Source organism: Genypterus blacodes, unplaced genomic scaffold (assembly GCF_046128005.1).
Source record: "Genypterus blacodes isolate CSIRO-AG114 ecotype Tasmania unplaced genomic scaffold, CSIRO-AGI_Gbla_v1 ptg000058l_1, whole genome shotgun sequence".
Lineage (NCBI taxonomy): Eukaryota > Metazoa > Chordata > Actinopteri > Ophidiiformes > Ophidiidae > Genypterus > Genypterus blacodes.
Genome location: NW_027466870.1, coordinates 3,182,516 through 3,205,641, shown reverse-complemented (window position 1 = coordinate 3,205,641; position 23,126 = coordinate 3,182,516). Strand labels below are relative to the sequence as shown.

Sequence of the window (23,126 nt, the reverse complement as noted above, 5' to 3'; positions counted from 1 at the left end):
TTGCCTCCTGACTATCACATAAATGAAAATTCTTGTCCATTCTAGAGATTTAATCATCATTTAATCCAGCGCCAGGTCAGGTGGACTAATAATGGAACGACCAGACATTTAAATACGTGGCACCGTTACAAATGCACATTTTTGCCTATTTTTGCATTTCCTGCTTCATTCAGTATTCCACGCCTTATTAAAACCGACAACACATCTTCAGAATCTCCCTCCCTTTATTGCTCCGTTTCACCTCTGACTCCTCCGTCGCTGCTGAGTTTACAGTAAAACTGACGAACGCCATAAACAAACGAGTGCCGGGCCTGCATTCACTCACAGGACGGCGGCTGTACTTTGCCCACCGGCTAATCGTCTCCCTCCTCGTACGGCGTGACGTTCTGCCTGAATGCGTTCCGTCAGCGTTCAGATGGCGGCGGCGGCTGAATACTGAATGTAAATATAGACTCTGTATGTTGAAGGATATGCATAATCTGTCTATTGTATCCTTCTCAGTTCATCTCCTGCACTGAAAATGAAGTCCTGCTGTCCTCCCTGCGCCGCCGTGCGCCGTGCTCTCCTGCACCGCCGCCTCCGAGATGAATTCCTGCACATTTATTATACTTGACAAATACAAACACTGTGATTTAGTTTGTAATAATCAAAGTCCCATATAGCGAATATCTTCTTACAACGGCCGCGTCTCTTCGCCTCTATTTTATGAAGCATTGCATATTCTCTCTCTCTCTCTCTCTTTCGCTGGTGTTGCCTTTGTTTTTCATCTCAAAAACATTTTGCCTCAGCAGGAGGATTAAAAATGAAAGAGGGGCGAAGACAACAACACAATAAAGCGAGCGCGCGGGAGAAAGAGGGGGGAATTTAACACACAACCTGAGGGCCCACGCGGCGTGTCAAATTCTGTGATTAAATACGTGACTGGCTCGCTCGATGCAGGAGTGGAGGCTGTGCTGCTACTGTGCACCGGCATGAGACACGCACACACGCACACACACGCACACACACACACCTGTATCCAGATGAAGTATGTGAGGTTAAACTTGGTTCACACATTTGGCCGATGAATGACACACACACACACATAACTGATAACTGAGGGTTAAACCTGTATGAATAAGCTCACACACCATCCATACCTCCACCCCCCTCACACTCTCTCTCTGAATGCACACACACACAGACACAGACAACACATACATGCATGAGAAATGATGAAGTGATTGTTTTTATATTTGCCTCAAATTTCTTCCATTCCCACCGTCTCAACCCCAAGACACACTAACACACACACACACACACACACACGTACCCTGGCGTCTGTGACCTTGAACTCTCGGAGGATGTACTGGGGCATGTTGTACTCTGCCATGGGATCCACCACAAAGTACTGGTACCGGGCCGAGCGCTCAGCCGGCCAGTACTGGTGACACTTCTCCTGTTTGAGCACAACAACAAACATCAAGTTAGACAAAACAATACCGAAATGTCCCATTCTCATTCTATTACTGGACATGTGTTTGTGTTGGTTTCCTACCCGTCCCATCTCTCTCAGTTTGGTCAACATGACTACAATAGTGGAATTGTTCTCCCAGAGCATTCGCCAGAAGTCCTCTGTAGTCTCCGCCAGAGGGCCCTGCGTGGCGATGTAGGCCTTCTGTTGCCTGGATACAAGGGAAACCAGATTAAACCCTCTGACAACAACACAAATAGCATCTTTGCATCAGCTCCCCCTCCCTTTGACTGTAAACCTGCCGTCACCCGCTTCCTACCTGTATCCGTCGATGAAACTGGAGTTGATGTAGTCGGAGCCTTCCAGGCCTCTGATTGGCTGCAGGCAGACGCGTGTGGTCTCGTACGGCATGATGTTGACCAGCCGATTCTTGAACTTGTTGCAGGGGAGGTTGGCACTGATGAAGCGTGACGTGTGGGCTTTGGAGTTCGCCAAACGCTGGAGACGGGACAAAGGGAAGGAGAGACAGAAGGCGGGTAAGTGAGGTTAAGTGTAGGGATGGAACAAATTAAAAGGAAGGAACAAACAGGAAATTAAATAGACGTAAACAGGATAAGAAATTGAAGGGAAAGGAGGAGAAAGGCAAACAGCGGTGACAACCTAAGGTAAAAGGTAATAAAGCTCCTCTGCTGTGATCTGATCTCTCACTCATGCTTTAGTGCAGCTTCAAAGCACCTTTGTTTACGAGGAGATTCATCCCAAAGTTTTATCCCCTCTCCCAACTTAAATATTTATCGTTTTGGGAAATTGTGCGTGTGTGCAGGGGGAGAAGCAACGAGGGAGGAGACGCCACAAATCCGGACTAACAAGCAAGTCTGTAAATAACGGAAAGCTCGTCTGAAAGTGTCACACTGGCAGCTTTGGTAATGGCGCTGTGCGATGGTGTGCATTAGACATAGACTCGCACAGGGACATTAAGAAAGACAAACAAGCACACATGCACACACACACACACACACACACACACACACACACACAGGCTGTATAATGATCGAAATGAAAAGCTGTGCTGCTATATCATCATCATGAAGACCTCAGTGGGAGTTTGCGGGTCAGCCAGGCTGATGATCATCCCCTAACGGCGCCGACGTCCACAAAGAATTAATGTGTGTGCGTGTGTTTGTGTGTGCTTGTTAGCTCTTGCTTACGAATGGACAGGATAGCCACACTGCATCTCCATTTCTTCCTTCTTTTACATCAGAGCACTTACCCCTACCTCCCTCTCCCTCCCTCCCTCCCTCTCTCTCTTCTTTCCCTATAGTGCCAGTATCTCTGTCGGTGGCGGCTTGGAGCCGGTCCAGCTCCTCTCCTCTCCCTCCACTCCACTCGCGCTACCTTCATCGGCTTTGATCTGTGTTTCACAGAGGCACCTGGAAAGGCTGGAGGTGGCCTGGCAGCACTAAACAGGCTCCTCAGAGACTCCAAACACTGCAAAGGGTGCAGGAAACCCAGCCAAACCTGGCAACCCGTCAGCAAACAGGACAGAGACGCATGTAAGCTACCTTTGGTCGGGGTTGCCAGTTCCTTTCCACAAGGGACTTGAGGGCTGCCGTATTTTTGTGTAAACAACATGGATTATGATATTTGGTTTTAAACGGAGTGCAGAGAGGAAACAGCAACTAACTAAGCAACTGCAATTTCAAATTAATTGTTGAAGTATCCCATCATTATCTACTCTGCTCTGCCAGAAACATGAATCAATATTTTAGATGTGAACTTTAAATCAAATGGCACAGATTTCTCAGCAAACTCTGCAGTCTCATTGAAGTCTTCCTCTTCTCTTCTTTAGTCTCATTGTTCTGCTTTCCCCCACGTTTCACTGTGTAACTGAGTCTGTGCTGCTCTAATCTCCATATCTCCAACAGCTGTGTGCCGTGTTGAGCAGTGTCTGTTACCGGGCAGATTATATGAATGGACTGGGCTGGTGAAGGAAGTCAACATTGAAGGAACGTGTTCGTCAGGAGTTAGTGGAGACGAAAACACTAACAGAAATACAACGTCAGTCAGTTATGAATGATGAAGAATCTGCGTAATATCTCATTAGACAACTGCTCTCCAAAGTTATAACCATAAAAACGATCATGCGGTGAGAATATGTCAGGACTGTGTGTGGATCAGCTAGCGGCCAACTGTGTGTGTGACATAATAAAGGGCAGTTATGCTTAAAGTGTAACTACAATGCAGATCTTTACCGTCATTCTATGTAACACACATTAATTGATTGTTTCTTTGTTTTAAATCATTGTTTTCTGGCCATTAGGGGGCAGTGTTTAACAAACTAGCAAAAATTCTGCGTTTTATGGAGCGTCTGAAATCAAACCAATGAAAGGAGGATAATACTCAGTGAGCCACTTCAGATGTGATTCAATGTTAATATGAAAAATATTAATTAGTGCAGGTTAAATACTGAAGGGCCCTTTCACCATCTTGGTCCGCAGTAATTTCACAACTCTAACTGGCATAATTGCTGTTTGATTTTCCCTGATTACCAGCTGTCCTCCTCTTTTCCGTCCTGTTGTGATTTGCGTTCGTGCCGCTGAATAATAGTTTGTTGCGTGTGGATTAGGCCCATAAATCTTGTCTCCCTCTGAAACGTGCTTGTTATTCATGAACACATTCCATAAAAAGTGACATTCACAAGTTACCCAACAAATCCCTCCTCTGTTCATTCTTCCTTTGCCATAATTCCCTTGGATCCCATTTTGGTCCCATCCTAAGTCGGTACGTCTGTATCCCCCGCAAACCCCCTCCCTCCTCCCCTGGGTGGCCACGCCCCCTGTGCCCGTCCCTACGGTGAAGCATTCTGTCGAGTCACTTCTTTACTGCCAACTTAGCATACTGTCGTCCCTTTGTTCATTAGCCAATTGTCCCTCCCTCCACTTGCCCCGCCATCCACCCCATTTGTCATCATCAAGTATTAATTACTTACACCCCCCAACACACACACACACACACACACACACACACACACCCGCGCACACTCCCTACACACACTTCTCTTCCTTATCCTGACTGTAGTGTGGATGTTATTAATCCCTGTTCGACTCCTGACGCCAGCTCAGCATTATCCGGGTTACAGAAGGTGTTGGAGATTCCATCACAGATGAGCGCCAATGACTTTTCTTTCTTTCTTTTTTTTTAAAAGAAAGAAAGAAGGAAAAGGTTGGAACACAACAGCGTCGTTATTTTCGGTGCCGCAGGGAAGGAGACAGATGATTTGAGAGTGAATTCAAGGTCAGCAGATGGAGCCGGAAGCATCTGAAGTTGATGATTTTTAAGATCTTTCGCGGAGATCTACGCACATTAACTCTGAGCTCGGGTGTCTGTCTTGACTTAGTGCTTTGTCATGAGTTTCTGTGAGAAATCATATTCTTTCCCTCCCGAGTCCTGAGTCAAATCCATGCCGCCTTCAGCTAGAAATCCTTTGTCTCGTGGCAGCTAGATTAAAACCAATTTCTCTTTACTTAAGCATATTATTCCAAATCCTCAAAAAATGAATAATGTGCCCAAATACTGTCGAACCTCAACATTTCCATTCCTCAGCTTTGCAGCAAAGACAATAAGACATCCAACGGAGTGTGTCCAAGAGATTAGATTATTGAAGTGAGGTTCAGAAAATAAAGCACATCTGCCTTCCAGTCATCTGAGTGTGTAAACTTAGAAACAGATGTCAAGCAAGGCTGGTTTCCTCTAAGTTTGTTATACCTGCTGTTTCTGTACCAGTTAGGTCGAGAGAAGCATCTTCATCGCGGAGAACTTTTGAAACTTTACTGTGGTGGTGGACTTTGTTCATTCAGCGTTTCCATTATGTCCGTGTAAGTGCACAGACAAATCGAACTTGCTTATTGTCTGATGCCAAGTGCAGTTAGTCTGAGCTATGAGGATTTGCTGCAAACTGCATCTGCACTCGGCTCAAACCATATTTTTCCAATTTCGCCAGTCAGCTACACTTTTGATTTTTCCCCATTCTCATCCACTTCCTGGCAGTAAACCGTACCAAAACAGCAACACGTGGAATTTCTGATCGAACATCTTTAGCTTTCACATTCTTTCTTATTGTATTTTGCAGTGAATGCGGCTCATGGTCTGGGTTTGTAAGTTTTGCGAGTTTGCTTGTAAGGTCTAAAGCTAAAAGCAGTTTTAGCATTGTTCAAAAATTCAAATGTAGTTGAAGAAAAGCTAAATCTTTGTACCTTTTAATTAAGTTAGCAGACAGAAAGACTCTCACTAAACTCTCTGTACCTTGAACTCCAGCTCCATGCCGGTGACGTGCTCGCCGCTCTCCACCTGTGCCAGCTTCTGGATGTAGGAGTAGAGGCTGCGGGCGGCCACCTCGGTGTTGCCACAGGCCACAGCCTCCAGCAGCGCGTCGTGGATGAAGCTGTACTGGTCTTCCGTCTGGACCATGTAGTTTCTTTGCGAGCGCATCAGGGTCACGTGACCGTAGATGTCGGCCGTCTTCTCGTGCTTGATGCGTTCCAGCATGGCGTCGATGACGATGAAACAGCCTGTCCGTCCCACGCCCGCGCTGTAGGATAGAGAGAGTGTGAGGACTTTGGTTTGGTTTGCCATACAAACACACGTGGGGACTTCAGGATTTAGATTTTCCCAAAACGTTGTACTCCATTAATCAGATAGAACCCACTTACTTTGCAGAAAACGACAGATATAGTTATACAGACCGATAGAGATGGAATATGAAACTAAAGGACCAAACGATAAGAGAACAATTATGAAGAAAATGCAGAGTAAGGTGTCACATTTCCCTTTATTGTGCGTCGTACTCCACTGTGACTCACTGGAGTTTCCATTTCAAGCCAAAAAGTAAGACTTCCAATTAAATAAGCCGGTGGAGAATTACTGCTTCTAAAAGCAGGAAGGGCCAAAAGGAGTAAAAAAAAAAGAAAGAAAGGGAGAAGCGAGGAAGATGGGGAGGGATTATTTTGAGGCTTTTGGGAAAAGAAGAGAAAACAGAGAGTGGTAGAGATAATGAAAGCAGGATACTTCAAATAGAACCATGATGTGACCAGAGAAGAAAAGAAAAGCTCAACGTATGTTTAAGAAAGCGTGTGCGTGTGTTATGTAATGTGCACGTGTGTGTGTCTGCACGTGTGTGTGTGAGGGTACAGCAGCCATTGTTTGCCATTGTAGACCTGGGCTATTTAGAGCAGCTCTGTAGGGAATACGTAAACTGTTTTCTTGCTGTGTGAAGATGCAACCAAGCACTGTTTGGTCCCCGTGTGTATTAATGGCAATGATATTTAATAATTAAAAGTTTAGTTGAACGCCATTTCGGTTCTAGTGCCCCCTAGCTGGCCAGTTGTCTTAATCTCTTTAATGGAGATTATGGTAATGTTCAAGCAATTCACTGAAGCTTGTTTGTTTGTGTTATGGTCGTCTATGCTGGGGACACGAGTTCCTCCAGAGCAGGATTTATTATATTTAGGTCTACTTATGTTTTATATTGTCCTAAACAACAAAAAAGTGTTAAAAGGCTTTGTCCCTTTCTCTTTTTAGTGGAGAATACTTAATATGCGATGTGCAGCGTATGGATCTTTGTACACATCACGTCATGAATCTCTTTCACGGAAGAACACATATTTGCAGACTGATTCCAGAGATGAATCGTGTTACAGGTTTTACCTCAAACACGAACCACATGAACTGTCAGAGGAAGATTTAGTGCAGCGCTGGATCCATGTGGGAAGCCTGCGTGATGTATTATGTATGTACTACACTGTACAGGGGGAGTGTCCTGCTAATGTAATGTTCTAACCTCGTATTTGTGCTGCAGAAAGAGCCACACACACACACAAGTGATTTCCGTTTGTGTTGCGTCTTAAAACGATAGATTTCTTCTGCAATGACGTTTGATGAATGAGATTAATTCAGTTCAGGACTGAGCTTGGAACGATGTAGGATAATGTCAAATGATTTAAGATAATTCCAGAGTTTGGTTTACGATGGCCATCACTAAACCTTTGGACATCTCGCCAAACGTATTCGTCCTCCATCTTTCCTCAGAACACACTGGGGTAGAAGGAAATCTGCATGTGATAAACTCCTGCATGGCTTCTTGCATAAACACATCACTTTGACAGAGCAGCTGAAGTGCAACATTAGTTCAGCAGGCGCGCAGCAAAGTGTCATTTTCAGAGATAATTTTCAGCTGTGTTGAAATTCACTTCTCTGGTCTGGCTGTGTGAAAATAAAAGGACCTGAACTTAATCAGAGTTTAATGCCCTGTGCCCACTAAGTGCAGGAACACAATAAACTTGTTTCACTTACTGGAATAAGTGGAATATGTTTATGCAAATGGAATGCTTAAAGGATACTGTGTTTGAAATGTATAAAGGAGTTTACTTTCAGAGAGTAAGGCTGTTAATGAAATCCTTGTCAACATGCACGGCAAGTATTTGATTCATGACGACTCAATTTATTTGTATTTGTAGCTCAATATCACATACAACGTCTCAAAGTCTTTACAGGCGCACAACACTGTGTGTACTGACCTGCAGTGAGCGATGATGGGTCCTGCGTCGGGCGGGTTGCAGGTCTTCACCCTGCGGAGGAAAGCCAGGAAGGGGGTGGGATACTCTGGGACACCGTGGTCGGGCCAGGCAGTGAACTGGAACTGGCGAACTTCTCGCTTTTCACTGGAGCCATTCTGGAGAGAAGGTACAGGGGAAGGTGAGGCTCAAAAAGGCATTTCATACTGTGTATAGCACGAATATCAAAATTGTGACTCAGATAGAAGTCGGTGCATTTTGTCACTGATTCAAAGATTTCTTAGAACCAGAATCTCTCCATCAGATTGGCACCACAACGACAACTCAGTCTGCTTGTGCTGTAAGCCCTCATGTTCTTGTCCTGCTACAGCTCAGAACATCTACAGATACACACGGCCAACACACACTTTACAGGAGCCGGGCCTGTCAGCTCCAGCCTCACACGGAACTGTGGACGTATCAAAGACACAAGCTGCTTTCCCGAGGAGGATTTTTCAGGAGGACGAGAAGAGAGAAAGAAAACAAATCCAGCCGTACATCTCCATGTCCGTCACTCCTCCTCTTCCTCCACTAATGGCAGAGCTGTTTGCATATCAGTGCCACGCTTTGTCCTCCTAGACGGAGGGAGTTTTCTGTCCTTGACGAATAAATTCATACATGAGCGTGTAATGAAAAGAAAATGGACCTGGTTGTTATTTTCCTGGACATTACCGGGGTTTGTGTTTCCATAATCCAGGCAGACATTCTCTCTCTCTCTCTCTCTCCCTCTCTCTCTAACATTTAGGTTTTACATATGGAATTTATCTGTGAGGGCGATTTTGCATCAGTGCAGCACACAATACATATAGATTGGTACCAAGGTAGCTACGTTGTAAATGGACTGAGTGTGTGTGTGTGTGTGTGTGTGTGTGTGTGTGATTGTGTGTGTGTGTGTGTGCTGCTGCTTCTGTCTGATACCAACACAGCAAAATGTTTTTTTCCCGAGTGGGAGAGTGAAACGCGGCTCAGGGAGAGATCACAGCGAGGACGGTTCATATGGGCAGGCTGAGAGCGGGCGGAATGCAAACGGCCCTGAATGTCAACCAGCCGGCTTCAGAGCGTTCCCGGCTGTAGATGCCGGTGTTATTGTCACCATCGGGGATCTGCGGCGGCGTCCCTTGTTCTGCTGTCGCCCCAGTTAAAAAGGCAGCGGGCACTTAAGCTCCGCCGCTATCTGGCAAACAGGCGCATTCTGCAAATGTCTGGTCTTTAAAATGTCAGACGCGTTTCACAGCTTGTATTGCATGGCCACAAGGTGAGCTCCAGTATGTATGCGTGTGTGTGCAGTGTTTACAGCATGCATATTTGTCTGCACACACACACTTCTATGTGCATTTAGATCTGTGTGTGACACCGCTTCTGGAGGTTTTCATCTCTGCCGCGGCTCGTAGCGCTGTATCGGCATGTGTGTGTGGTATTTACATAGTGTGTGTGTATGTTTGACTGAGATAGTGTGTGTGTGTCTGTGACAATTATGTATATTGAATTTGTCTTCCTGCTCATTTTGGCTAAGTGCTTCACTTTGACATACACACATAAACAGATGATCTATGGAGGTGAGAGAGGGAGAGAGAGAGAGAGAGAGAGAGAGAGAGAGAGAGAGAGAGAGAGAGAGAGAGAGAGAGAGAGAGAGAGAGAGAGAGAGAGAGAGAGCTGGACGAGATAAAAGGACCCGACTGGAAGGACAATCAGGGTGGAAGTGTGTGTGGGGGCTTGGAGGAAATCAAATCAACCTGTCTTTGTCTTTTGTCCAATCTGAGATTATGGGATTACAATGTAAGAATATTGAACAGAAACCTGAGAAAATGTGATGAGAACAGAGAACATCAAGATGGAAACCACCGAGTATTGAACGGAAACATGACGATACTGAATATTGACTGTAAACATGAGAATATTGAATGTAATGGAGAATATTGTATGAAACCTGAGAATTAAACAGCAATAATTATTGAACAGAAGAGGGTTTGTAGCATATCTTTGCATACCTTGTGCAGGGAGAAGGTGCGGACGCAGAAGGTGGCCAGTTCTATGGTGTCCAGCAGGGTGACTTGAGTCATACCATAGGTTTCTGTGCCACGGCTGGGCCAGTACTGATCACATTTAATCTGGGACAGAGAGAGAAAGAGGACAAGTCAGTACAAATCATAAAGACGTAAACCCGGAACATTCTTCTGAATTTTGTCTCCGCTCACACACATCCACATCCACATCCACACACACACACCCTCCCATCTCTTCCACTGAGCCCCCCTGAGGTTCCAAAGCAGCAGGCGGTGTTGACGATAAACACCAGAGTAGCATCGTTCTATTTCTCGGAAGCAACACCGCTCACAGATGTGACCAGACTGTCACATCTACGGCTCCCTAACACACTGTAACTGTGGCGTGAAGTTCACCGTTTAACACCAGCTCATCAAAATGGAGATCCTTCAGTCGGAGAAGTCGATCTGTTTTTCTTCGGGAAAGTTCTCCTTCATTTTGTAGGAGCGAAACAGTTTTTTTTAAACAAATGCCACATAGATTTTGTACCTGAGTTTGAAGTTTATTTGCTGTTTCTTGTCCAGTGAAGTGATGGTAAGAAACAACAGCTGCTTCCCTGCAGTGCTCCACTGTCAAAACACCTAATAAAGATTCATTCAATATGGGGTGTGAGGCACCGGTGGACATCTGATGAGATGTGACAGCTAGTGAGGGAGAAGCTTTGCTCTCCAACTTTCTCTCCCATTTCCTGCTCGAGCTGACACTCAAACTCTACCACCTGCTAATCCTGATAATGTCTGACAGGAGTGGATCGCTCATGTTGGGGGGGGGGGTAGGTAAACAATTGAAAATGGATAGAAGGAGGGATGATAAGCAGAGACACCTGGAGTGAGTGAACCTGATGTTGACACGGGTTCGGACTGACGGGACGAAACGCTGGAGTTTACTTTTCTCGATTATTCCTCCCGCTGCTTTAATAGGGCAGAGTATTGTCTCCCTGGATCCATCCTGAGGGTGCTGCAGCCGCGTTTACATCTCATCTTTTAAAGAAATGTGCACTTTGCTTACAGAAAGGCTTGTCGCCAACATCTGCAAATGGAGCGGCGATGCAGCTGTCAACACAGCCAACAGGCTTTGCAAAGTACCATCACAGTCACAGACGCCAGATTCTTATCACAACTGTTTGGTTTCTTTGTTGTAATAGTCTACGGCTGCTGAACGCCGTTATTCCCACTTACTACACACGTTTCTCTGGTTGCTGTAGCAACTTGTCTCAACGTAAACATCTCAGGGATACGTTGGAAAAACTCCACTGCCATTTCGCAATCAATCACTTGTTTTTATTCCTGATTTCCTGTCACATCTCTCCTGCTGCTCAGTAAATCTTGCTCAGCTGTCTGCGTTCTATGGAATGTGCGGCAGATTGTTGTTTTCCAGTGCAAATGCGAAGAAATTGAAGACATTCTCAGCGGACAGGCAGCCTAATTCATCAGGGGGGTACGCGGTGAGGCCGTCTTCAAGTTTACTCTTGTTTACCACCATCTGATGCTGCCTTCATGATGGCGTGTAAATTTCCACGCTTCTCTGAACTCAATCCATTTCCAGACCAGAGAAGAGGAAAAAAAAAAGCAAAAAGATCTCTGATTACCTCCCAATGAGGTTCAGGTGTGCAACTGGGAAATTAAGGAGAGAGTGTAAATCTGTGCCATTTCCACAGCTGGTGCTCACATTTGGTTTGGTAAACAAGTGCTGTGCTTTTGAGGTTTATTTTCGAAAAACTAAATTTCAGAGCCATTTGCGAGGACGCTGGAGGGGAGCCTCAAAATAAAATGAGATGAGATCAGAGCATCGCATCGCAGCAGAGAGTCCTTACCCGTGACTTCTCCTCCAGCCGGGTCATCATGACCACGGTGGCCGCTCGCTGCTCCCACACCATCCTCCAGAAGTCCCCGAACGTCTCCGGTAATGGACCCTGGGTGGCGATGTAGGCGTTCTGTTTCCTGTAGCCGTCTATGTAGTTGGCGTTGATGTAGTCGCTACCTGTGATACCTGGACAGGGACAATAGTAGGACAGATTTGAGAGACAGAACATATTAACAAGTTAGAGAAGATAACTATGCCTCTGTCAATGTTTGCTGTAACTTAACTCCCATGCAATCCTTTGAATTTGTTATGGGAAATGAGTACAAATGTCTCCAATGTCCTTCTAAACGTGATTATAGTGCATCAAATACAAAGCGTCAAACAGGGATAAGACAGGCAGAACATGGGCCGTCTTCATTTAACCGACTTGAAAACAGCATCTGCGCGCGAGGAGTCACTTCTCTTTGACTGACGTCTCCTCACTTCAAGCGACAAACAATGAAACACTCGACTAGGCTAATTTAACAGCGAGGACAACCGGAGCAAAGAAAGAGATACGTGGGGAGAGAAAGAGAGCGAGAGAGACAGAGGGAGGGAGGAAGTGAAAGGAGGAAAAGAAAGAGAGAGAGAGAGAGTTATTAAAACGGACCCCACGTTGTAGAAGCCGAGTGTGGCGCCTTGGCTTTAGTCATAGCTAAGTGAACAGAGAATGGCGGCGTGCATGAATTCTTCTACTGCTGCGACTAATAGCAAAACCACCGCAGTGTAAAATAGAAATTTCAGACTTGATTAATTTATGTATTTATGGACGAAAGCTTTTAGTTTTCCTTTTTCACTGGGATCATTTTGTTATGCATGTTGTCTCAACCTCAAAATTGGCCAGACGATTGGAAGTCGTGGAAATGGAGTTGGAGCGGTTAGCTGACACAAAGGGGAGAGAACTGTAGTAGAGTTTGGCTCCGTTGCCGCGGCGCTGAGAGCTCCCGCTGGTGACGCAACCCAAGAACAATGTGAGGAGTGAGGGCCGACTACTTCTGACAATGTCCCAGGAGACTTAGAGGATAGAGAGAAAGAGCCCTTCTGACTGTAGGATTCAGAGCGGTGTGTGTGTGTGTGGAGAGAGCGTGAGATCTGTTGGTGGAAACGGTGAAAAAACAACGCAATTGCAGTCGGTTTACATTCACGCTGCACAAAACGCAGAGGAAAGCTAAAGGCATGTCTTCCACGTTTCAGTATCCTTGTCGTTTTCCAGGTGATCTTTGTTTGGTTCGTCATTGATCCTTGCGCTTGTAAGCCCGACCTAGATACTCGTTTCCCGTCATGCGTCCTTCGAAAAGGAACAAGCCGAACAATGGCCGCACACACGGCTGGCACTCCGCTGAGGAAAGAAGACTCGGTGCTTAATGGACGGGAAAGAAGGAGGCCAGGTGATACGCTGAATGCAAACCGACGGATTGTTTACATGCTTGGGCGAAGCGATTCTGAAAAGGCCAGCGGTCAGTCGAAACGGAAACAAGTTCCTTCTGCTCCTTGGCAGAGATCCTCCTTCCATCTGACCCCACAGGCTGATGAAGGCTGGGCTGAGTCGAAAATTAGCCGACCAAAGACTTGTTCTGCTCCGCTAAACTGAATCCCGGCTTCAAAACAAATGTAATTTCAGTTCATTTTCCGATGAATTATTCAATTTTGTTTCATTAAGGCTTTATTGAATTTGACTTCACGCTGCTGCGCTGGGTAATCAAGCCCAGTCACAACACTTCTTTCCTTTTCTGTCTTTCTCTGTTCTTTCCTGAATCCAGCCGCTGAAGCCGAACCCTCCTGTCTGCTCTCTTCTATTCTATTGTGTTCTATTCAACGTCTCGAATAGACTGAGCTTACATCCGAGGCGGTGAAAGCTGCCGGGTGTGGAAACAGGTGAGCCTTACCCTCGATGGGAGCCAGGATAACACGCGAGTGGTCGTAAGCGATGACGTTGGCGTAGCGATTCTTGGGCTTGTTCACCTCCAGGTTGGAGTGCTCCCAGGTGAACTGCTGGCCGGGATCAATGGACTGTCAGGGAGGCACAGAAACACACAAAGGAGAAATTACAAGAGGCTGGCAGGCTGATTACTATCACACACACACAAAAAGAGAGGGAGAGAGGGATTGAACAAAAGGAAGACCAAACACAGGACGCAGTATCATGACAATCTGCTCCCTGCCTGGATTAAACACTCACGGCAGCTGCACACGCCGCTTCATCAAGATCATTAATGTAGTGAGCGCATGATGGCGTATAATACAATATTGAGAGAGGCGGTGGCTCCCTCCTCTCCCTTGAGGGTGCGGGCGACTGGCAGGCAGCAGGGGGGAGGGATGGGGGGGACGGGGGGCCGTATTAGCCCTCGAAAAGACGGATTCAGCTGCCTCTCTGATATACAAGATTTCCCGGATAAATATTCTGTTCCCTTGTCGGGGTAATTTAGTATTCCATTACGATTCGGCGCTCGCTCAGAGGCGTCTGGTGTGAAGGCGGGCGGTGGGCAGTGAGGGGGGGGGGGGGGGGTTCAGCTTCCAAGCTAGAGGATGGAGAGTGACTGAAGCTGATGGCCGACCGGCTTCCCCCGTGTAATAGTTTGCACGCCGTCATTACGCTGAAACAACAGATCTTCAAACACGACCTCGCTCTGTTTCGACCTCTGTCCTGCCTCCCATGGCTTTGCGTCCGTCTCCCCTCTTTATCTGGATCCCTCTGGTTCCCTGTTTACTCCGTCTGTATCTCTCCATCTCCGCCTAAATGCCGTCTATATTTACCCGCTTCTTTATCTCCTTCCCCATCTCTCTCCTCTTTGATGTTTACACTGCTCTCCCTCTCTCTGTCGCCCTCGCTCAGCCACTCTCCCACTACTCTCCCTTCCTCTTTCGTTCCCCTTAAGGCTGACGAGGTGTGTGTGTGTGTGTGTGGGGGGTGGGGTGGGTTTCTCTCCCACTCAATTAAAACATGTTGCCTTTCCCGAGTATCGATCTGACTCATTTTCTGTAAGCAATCCGGAAGAGAAAACCACTTCCACAAATGATTACTCTGAATTACACATATATACGTTGGTCCAGTTGAACTTCCTCCTCCCAGGCCGAGGAGAGGAGTTTGAGGATGACGGACAGCTGCTGTCAAGACAACGGGATTTGCAGGACGTGTAACAAATCCTTTAGCATCAGGTAGGACCGCTGCTGCCATTTTGTACCCGTATGTATGTCACATCATCTCCCCTTCAGCTCCACTCTCCAGCTGTGACACCCTACTCTCTCTCTCTCTCCCTAGCGTCACTGAAGCTTCATCATTAACCGAGTCTTCCCCCCTCCTCCTCCTCCTCTTCCTCCTCCCTCGCTCCCCTCACATCCTGCCTGGCTACAAACCAATCAGTCAAAGCCCCGTAGTGCCGCGCTTGGCAAGCTGGCGCGCGCGGACGAGCAGCCATTCATCAAGAAAATAACAAAATTAAAATTACACTTCTCCACTTAATTTGGTCATTTATTTCTCTTGGGGAACGGCCGCGCGAAGGGACAGCGAGGGAGAGAGAGAGGAGGGAGGGAGGGAGAGCGGTTTAAGTCCCTCTCAAAGCCAAGTCATTTAAAGTTGTAGCTACGACAAAGCCTCAACTTCCGGCATCACGTCTCCTTCTTCTTTCCCCTCACAAAGGCGACGGCGCTCGTCCATTTGGTTTACAGCCCCGGACGAGGATTTATGAATAATAGATACACGAGGAAATATTGGGAGCGCTATGAGAAGTCATTATCCACCAACATCCACCGGCAGGCAAGACGACGGCAATCTGTGCCGGTGTGTACCCGCTTCCCCCCCGACCATAGCCCGGCGCCCGGCGAGCTGACAGGCGCGGTGATTTAGAGAAGGCGAGGAGGGGTTATTGCTTGTATGCAAACGAGAGCTGATTCAGCGCTCCTGATTTCTAATCAACTCCGGTGTCATTTATAACCAGCGCCGTCTCAAAGCTCAGACAGCTCCGTTAAACACCCCACCACCCCCTCCACACACACCCCTCTCCTCCCACCACGCCACCGCCGCTATAATGTGAAAGCCTGAGTGTGACTGTTTACTTCCCCCCCAAAAAACATAAAACACATCAATGGAGTTCTGTATCTCTTGTTTGCAGGATAGAAAATCCTTACGTTATGTTAATCAGATCTCTGTGTGTAAACCTGGAAAACACAAAGGACAGCTTTTTTCTTTGGCGACAAACATTTTCGTCTTCTTTCTCTGGTTGACCAGATGAGTATAGGAGACTTTAGAGAACATTCTTTGGGGGGTCCAGGAGCTGCCAGAGTGCAAGACTGGAGGTATGTCATAGATGAGGTTAAAGAAAGAGTCACGTCCTAAACTGAAGAGAAAGAGACTTTTCTGATGTCTCTCCAGGAATCCAACCATCAGACATGAACGTGGATAAACTCTTGACTGGTGATCCTCGGGCCCACTCACCTCGTATTCCTGCGAGAGCTTGAGGTTATCGTTGGCTTTGAGGAGCTCCGTGTGCTCCGCCAGCTCCGATATGGGGATGGGAGGATGATTCATCATACCTGTTTCATCAAGCGGAGGGAGAGAGAGAGAGGGAGAGAACACACGACACAGAGGTGAAGAAGGCGAACGATTACGATACAGAGTATTGATACAGCAAACAAAGAAGCCGGGTCCACACATGATCACACAGCAAACCATTTGTGGCGTATAAGGGGGGGCGAGGCAGGGGAGGGAGGGAGGGATGGGGGGTTCTTGCTGGGTTTTAGTAGTGAGGAAAGCTGGTGCAGAACGCCATGAATGTCAAACAGTATCCACTAGTGATGTACCACAAATTGGACTGGACCAGGCCAGAGCTCAAACATTCTGATACCCACTAATGCACCATGAAAAGGACAGAAACTCGCTTATTTGGTCAGAACAAACCCACTCGTGCGACTCTGCCACCGCATGAGTCAAGGTCTGATTGATTATTGCCAAAGACACTGGTGGTCTAAACCCACTGACCAGATCTTTTATTAATTTTCCACCCCAGTCGCAGCGCTGACAGACCCGGGCCAAGTACGGCTCCAAGCTTCAGAGGCGAAGGAGAAGAAAGCATTTAACGGCTTGGCAAATGACGGATTAAAGATTAAAATACTTGGATTAAAGAAGATAAAAAGGTTATAAAATCAGATTAAAAAATGAAAGAGCCTTTTTTTTTTAAAGAGAATCAAAAAGTAAATGAGATTTGTTTCAGCGTGACTTGGAATAGAAACTGGATCACTATCTGAGAACAGCACAAGAGAAGATGCTCACATTTGGAAATTTGAGTGAAGTGGGCTCTTTAAGAATGCTTTTATTGTATTATTATAGCACCACAATAAAGCAGAAAGAGAGCTCGGAGGGACGCTATCAAACTGTCCACATCAGACTGAAGACGTCTCCCTGAAAGCCTCCTCTGCTCTCACGTTACCTCCTTTTGACTGTCGCCTTTATTACAAGGTGGTTATTCTGGAATGGAGCCGTGACCTGGGGTGTGTGTGTGTGTGTGTGTGTGTGTGTGTGTGGCTTGGCGCTCGTGGGATGTGAGGTGAGGATGGAAGTAAGTGGGGCAGGAGGGAGGAGGGGTTTGTTTAGGGATCGACAAGTGTGAGTGATGCTGAGTGACACAGTGAGCTGCTGCATTCCAGCCAGCCGATGCAAAGCAAGCGTAATGCAAATGTGTCTGCGTCTTTCCTCCGACTGCCACTTCCTGTTAAACACATGGCTCCGAGATGAGAAAACCCCTTCCCTCCAAAATGGCTAAAAAAGCAGTTTCACGTTCCCAAAACACAAATCCCCATATCATGTATCCTGAGGTTTTTCCATGGAATATCCTAATTTTGGGTGGGAAAACGCTGGAATTTTATGTAGTCTCGGCTTGCTCGGGTATCGTCCATTCATCGCGTGGCCGCTGCTCCATTATTATCAGTCCTGCTGTGCACTCCAGTCCGCTAATCCTTTTAGAGCATAAAGTCAAGGCCATGTAATAGAATACGGAGCAGCCATACATTACGGCTCCGTCCCTGCGAGGGGCCTGGCACCACTTAGCACTTTGGTATTTTTAGTAAGAGGCTTTGCAGACCTCTGTTCCTCGCCGCGGCATCAAGGTCAGAAGTCTACAAAATGTTAACATCCCGTCTCGGAAAACTTCCACTGGCTTTAATTGGGCATATAATCACATTAACCATCCACAACTCCCTCTACAACATCAAGAAAGATGGGTTTGTTTGGTTTTCTGCGTGTCGTTAGTAAAGGCAATTGTGTTTTACACCGAGTGGACAAAACCGCAGCGACAGTTATATAAAGATTTACAGAGATTATAATGCGTGTATGGGACGAATGGATGCTGTGATGTTATCTGGGGAATGAATGGAAACACTGAGGGCCTGCGCTGCTCAGAGCAAACATGGCCTTGTGTGGCATCATTTAAAATGTTATGTACTGAATCAATCCTGTTCATAACCTTGGTCCAGAGATCCTTGAGAGTATTCCATTCGTCGTGTTAATGTGAAGTCAAACAAAGTGTTGCAGAATCAGAGGAGAACCCAAAGGATAATAATGTATTTGGAAAAAGGCTGCGTTTATTTATTCATACTTTACTTTCTCAACGAGCTAATAAAGCCTGTGCATCCCGGTGGCCACGCTTGATAATGAGAATGGGGTTATTAATCATTTGTAGAGAGGGGATCGGCTGAAGAAGCTTGCAAATTAAATCGGGTTGTTAGTTTTGCTTACTTCAAATTCAAAGGTAATGTGAACTATGAGCCGAATAAGTGAATGTGGATGCAAATGAGGGACCGAACGTCTCCTCCAGGAAACAAGAGCAGGGTATCAAAGAATGTTTGTGTTGGGTTTGAGTGTGTGTGTGTTTAATGATGTGTGTGTCTCTTGTGAGTGTGTTGTTCATATAGAGACGAAACCACAGTCTGTCTGCATCAGTTCCGTTGAGTTTGTGGTCACTGCCCACATTAGCTGGAGTAGGGAATTGTATAGTTTAGTATTTAAAGCCGAGATGAAGAAGTTGGAGAAACTTAAACCATCTGGAGTCTTTTTTCATACATTTGCCTTTGATTTGCCACTAAAATTATAAGATAAGATAAACACGTCTGCAAAAATGAGGGATAACGACGCTAATTTGAATAATTATAGTAACAAAATAATACTTTTCTACGGACGATTTATTTTGTGGCAGAGCTGATTTGTGTTCTTATCCACGTCATCGTCTTTAAAGTGCACGCCGAGTCTTTTATCTTAGAGATTTGACGTTTAAACCAGTGACCCGTGTGGAAGCAAAGTCGCTCAAGGACGAGTTGTATTTAGCTTCCACGCCGGCGCTCTTGTCCTTCTCTTTAAAACCTCCTCCTCCTTCTCCTCCTCCTCCCCCCGCCCACATCCAGACTTCATTTTGCTCCACCACAATCAGCAGCGTGATCAATAAGACGCAGAAACACAAACTAGCGTCTTCATTACATATTCCCAATGTCCTAATCTGCAGTCAATCTGCCTGAGAAATGCAACGATCCTTCCGAAAGCCTGAGTCGCTCTCACTCCAGAGGACTATTTGTAAGGTTGAGTTTCTATTATAAACGGGAGGAAGAGTTTCCGAGAGTAAGTAAAGAAAAGGAAGAGGAAAACTGGGAAGAGTAAAACAAAAAACTCTACTTTTTGCTTTCGGATGAAGGGAGGAGGAGGAGGAGGAGGAGGGGGGGGTGATCAAATGTCGAGCCATTGTTTCCCACCGCTTTAATTAATTCTGCTCGTTATCTCCGAGCACAGGAAAAGACCCCGTTAGTTCAGAATGGAAATGGAGCAGTGGTGGAGGAGGAGGAGGAGGAGGAAGAGGAGAGGGGAGAGCAGCGAGGAGGTGAGGAGGAGGAGGAAGAAAAAAGGATCACAGATTAAAGTCATTTACGGCAAACGAAAAAACAAAAAAAACCTCAACCAAGTCGAACGTCAGCAGAAGTGATGGCGCAGGTTATTTATGCACAGTGGATTAATGCACAGGCAACAGCCCAAGTGAACATCATGACTGACATCCAATTAAAGTTATAACAAAAACAGCCCAGTGTACCCAAATGGCAGAAATTAATTAGTGCTAAAAGTTTGCTGCATCATGTGGAAAAAAATAATAAACAAATGCAAACTATATATTTGTGAATGAAGGCAAGCAGTGCTGGGAAAAAAAAATCAATTACAAAATGATAAAGGAAAAAGCCTGCAGACAAACAATGCATAGAGACTAACTTTCATAGTCAAAATCTGGTTCACTCTGAGGACTGCTTAGACCAGAATCTGTAAGGAATAGCAAACAAAAAAAGGGGGGAAAAGTTTTTTAAATTGCTGCAATGCAGAGACAAAAAGGCAATGTGGAAAAAAAGCTAAATAAAAAAATGGGCAAAATAATAACAAAGCCAAGAAATAAGACAAACAGGCAACAATTTAATTATCAATCAAATATTTAGATTCAGGATGTTTCCCCACTTTGACTTTAAATGGCAGAAGTGAGTCAGACTGCAAGACAAACTGGAGGAAGAAGAGCAAACATCTCCAGCTAAGACCAGGCTCTCCATTCTGCCACCAGAGCCCGATCAGTGCCACCAGGTCCTCCTCGGCCACGGTTGTCAGTCTCGCCCCCCATCCGCAGGCCCCGCATCCACATTCACAGAGATCAGGGATTAGGATTTGAATTTGAAGCGGTTGTGGGACCCAATGAGAGAAATGAAAAGAGAGAGATACGGAGAAGGGAAAACCAGCTTATGTTTCCTGGTGAAACATAAACTCTGAGAGGGTCCCATTGTCCCCGGCTCGGTGCCGAGGCATTGCGAGTGAAAGGTGTGGAAAAGCGCCCGCATTCCTGGCTGACAGCTGCCGAGCCGGACCTGATGGACGTCAGCGGCTCCGAAGAGCGTGGTGACTGTTCAAAGTCTTATCTGCTCCAGAGGAGAAAGTCAGAGCGACGCTAAGCCTGGACACACTCGGCTCTCTGCGATTGTTCAGGCAGAAGGGAACCATCTGTGGCAACCGGCTGGCACAACTGGACTTCAGAGGTGGAGACGCACGTCGATGGGGAGTGTTTGCTAAACCGCTTGAACGGGAAGTCAAATACATTTTGCGGCCGGTTGAAAGCTGAAGCAGAGCAACAAGGTAACCCGGGTGTTGAAAGGCCATTCCATCACCTAAAGGTGGCAGCTTTGATCCCAACTGCAATTTCTCCCTCTACATGGACCGAAAGTGAGAAGTGGAAAGGAAATGCAGTTTGACCGGCGGGCAGGAGAAACGTCTAGAAAACGGCTGTTCAATATGTAGCAGCTGATCAAAGCCGGGCTTGAAAATTGCAATGATTACTCACCTCAGTTTATATTACAGCATTTGATAGCATGTATGCAGAGTATAGGGGACTATGGTCTGACTTGATTAGTATGTATGCCAGAGAAGAAGAGTTTAAACCCCAATTCTTCCACTTAAAAACTGAGGCAGCAAATTGAGCTCTACTGGGTTTACTTTACATTTAAATATAAATATAAAATATAAACTATAAATACACAATACTAGGATTAGATTCACAGAATAGACTCCGCCCCGCTACACCAGAAAGCTGGCCTGAGAAGATGAAACAGACGAAGGAGTCAGACCGATGGCGCCGACCGAGTACAGTGAGATGAAGACATCAAGCACCTCCCCCCCTCCCCTCCCCCCCTCCCCCACCCCATCCCTAATTGATTTGTGACAATGACTAATTAAACCTGGCGGGGGGGCGCTGTGCTCCTCTGTCTCCGAACGTCATTCATCACAGCAGGGGGGAGGTGCAGGCATGTCTGATTATGTTTATGTGAGTGTGAGTGTGTGTGTGTGTGCTCGGTGCGTGGGTGTGCTTCTCTAGTGTTGTGTGATGAGGAGGAGGCGGAGGGCACGGTTTGTATGTTTGTACGTAGGTGTTGCTGTAATCTAGAGGAACAAGTGGATGCGTTCAAGTGATTGGCTGGCATCCAAGTGTGGGATGTTGCCCCGAACAGAGAGGTGGAGGTTTGGTTCTTCCTGACCAGGTTTCTGGGCTTGTGTGGTGATCTAAGATGTGTTCTGCTGAAGCCTCAGAGAGATTTGTGGAGTATAAATAAAAACACTTTTAGACGGTAAACCCGGCCGGCCCTTTGGTACGGCGAGGGAAAGGTCGTCCCCTGTTTCAGGCTGAACACTGAGGATATAAATCTATATGCTTTTCCACAGCAATTAGGGCTAAACGATGGTGCAAGGTTTAAGTCGGAAAGATAATGTTCTTTGGAGACAATTTTCCTGGGATACATCCTCATGATGCTCACAAATGGAGGTGAGAGGTGATAAAATGACAGAGACCACGAGGGAGAGACGCTGGAATAAATCATGAGGCGCGGAGGAGAAGACAGTGGGTGCTTATAGCTCAGGGTGGCGTGGTCGGGGGGGGGGGGATATCCACAGAGTCGTGCTGCTTCATTACTTTGGCCCCATTTGCCAATTAAACCCCAGGCACCAATGAAGATAATGACAAAATGAGCCAGTCTGCACCCCGAGGAGTTATGGGATGTTACTGTGAAGCTGTCACATGACCTACAGTCTTTAAGCACCAACATCCGCACACACCCAATATGCACACACACACACACACACACACACACACACAGACACACACACATTTGCCCAGCTTAGCATATAGAAAAGCTAATTTAAAACATATTTTATTGTTTCCCAGCGCTAAGGATCACTGAGCACACATTGCCAATGTGGCATATGCTCTGTTGGATTGAAGAGGCTTTGGATAAGTGCAGTGGGAGTGCACTCGTTTGAACAATGGTCGCTATTAGCTGATGGGGATGTTCACAAATGCTCACCGGCCCACTTAATTGGGCTAAAACGTCCATTCAAATTACATTCCCCGGGTGCAGAGATAACGACATAGTCTAATTCTGCAGAACAACAGCAGGCATGTCGAATGGGAATGCTTGTCGTGTATAAAAGTGTATTGGTGAGTGTTATATGAAAGGAGAGCATAGATTGTAACAAGACGTCGTATTTTTTAAGAGAAGTGAGGACACTTAAGGGGAGGAGGGGAAATAGCTGGAGGGGAATGAGAAAAGCAGAGAATGGCCATTACAACCTTTTCATTGCAGAAGCATTGATAAGACTCTGAATATCAACCAGATGAGAAAAGAGCGTC

The 23,126-nt window shown here is 46.3% G+C and overlaps 1 protein-coding gene across 3 annotated transcripts in view; it reads right to left on the bottom strand.

Annotated features, from left to right (window-relative positions):
* ptprsa (protein tyrosine phosphatase receptor type Sa) overlaps positions 1–23,126 on the bottom strand; it is a 190,901-nt gene that overhangs the window by 8,071 nt on the left and 159,704 nt on the right. For 2 of the 3 annotated variants that reach the window (XM_076153086.1, XM_076153085.1), the window contains 10 exons: positions 20,183–20,230; positions 16,379–16,476; positions 13,833–13,956; positions 11,918–12,093; positions 10,050–10,169; positions 8,026–8,180; positions 5,756–6,041; positions 1,773–1,951; positions 1,538–1,664; positions 1,313–1,438 (listed from right to left, as the gene is read on the bottom strand). In XM_076153086.1, the coding sequence (XP_076009201.1) occupies positions 1,313–1,438; positions 1,538–1,664; positions 1,773–1,951; positions 5,756–6,041; positions 8,026–8,180; positions 10,050–10,169; positions 11,918–12,093; positions 13,833–13,956; positions 16,379–16,476; positions 20,183–20,230 (1,439 nt within the window). The remainder of the gene's footprint in view (positions 1–1,312; positions 1,439–1,537; positions 1,665–1,772; positions 1,952–5,755; positions 6,042–8,025; positions 8,181–10,049; positions 10,170–11,917; positions 12,094–13,832; positions 13,957–16,378; positions 16,477–20,182; positions 20,231–23,126) is intronic. The other variant, XM_076153087.1, reaches the window with a different exon arrangement.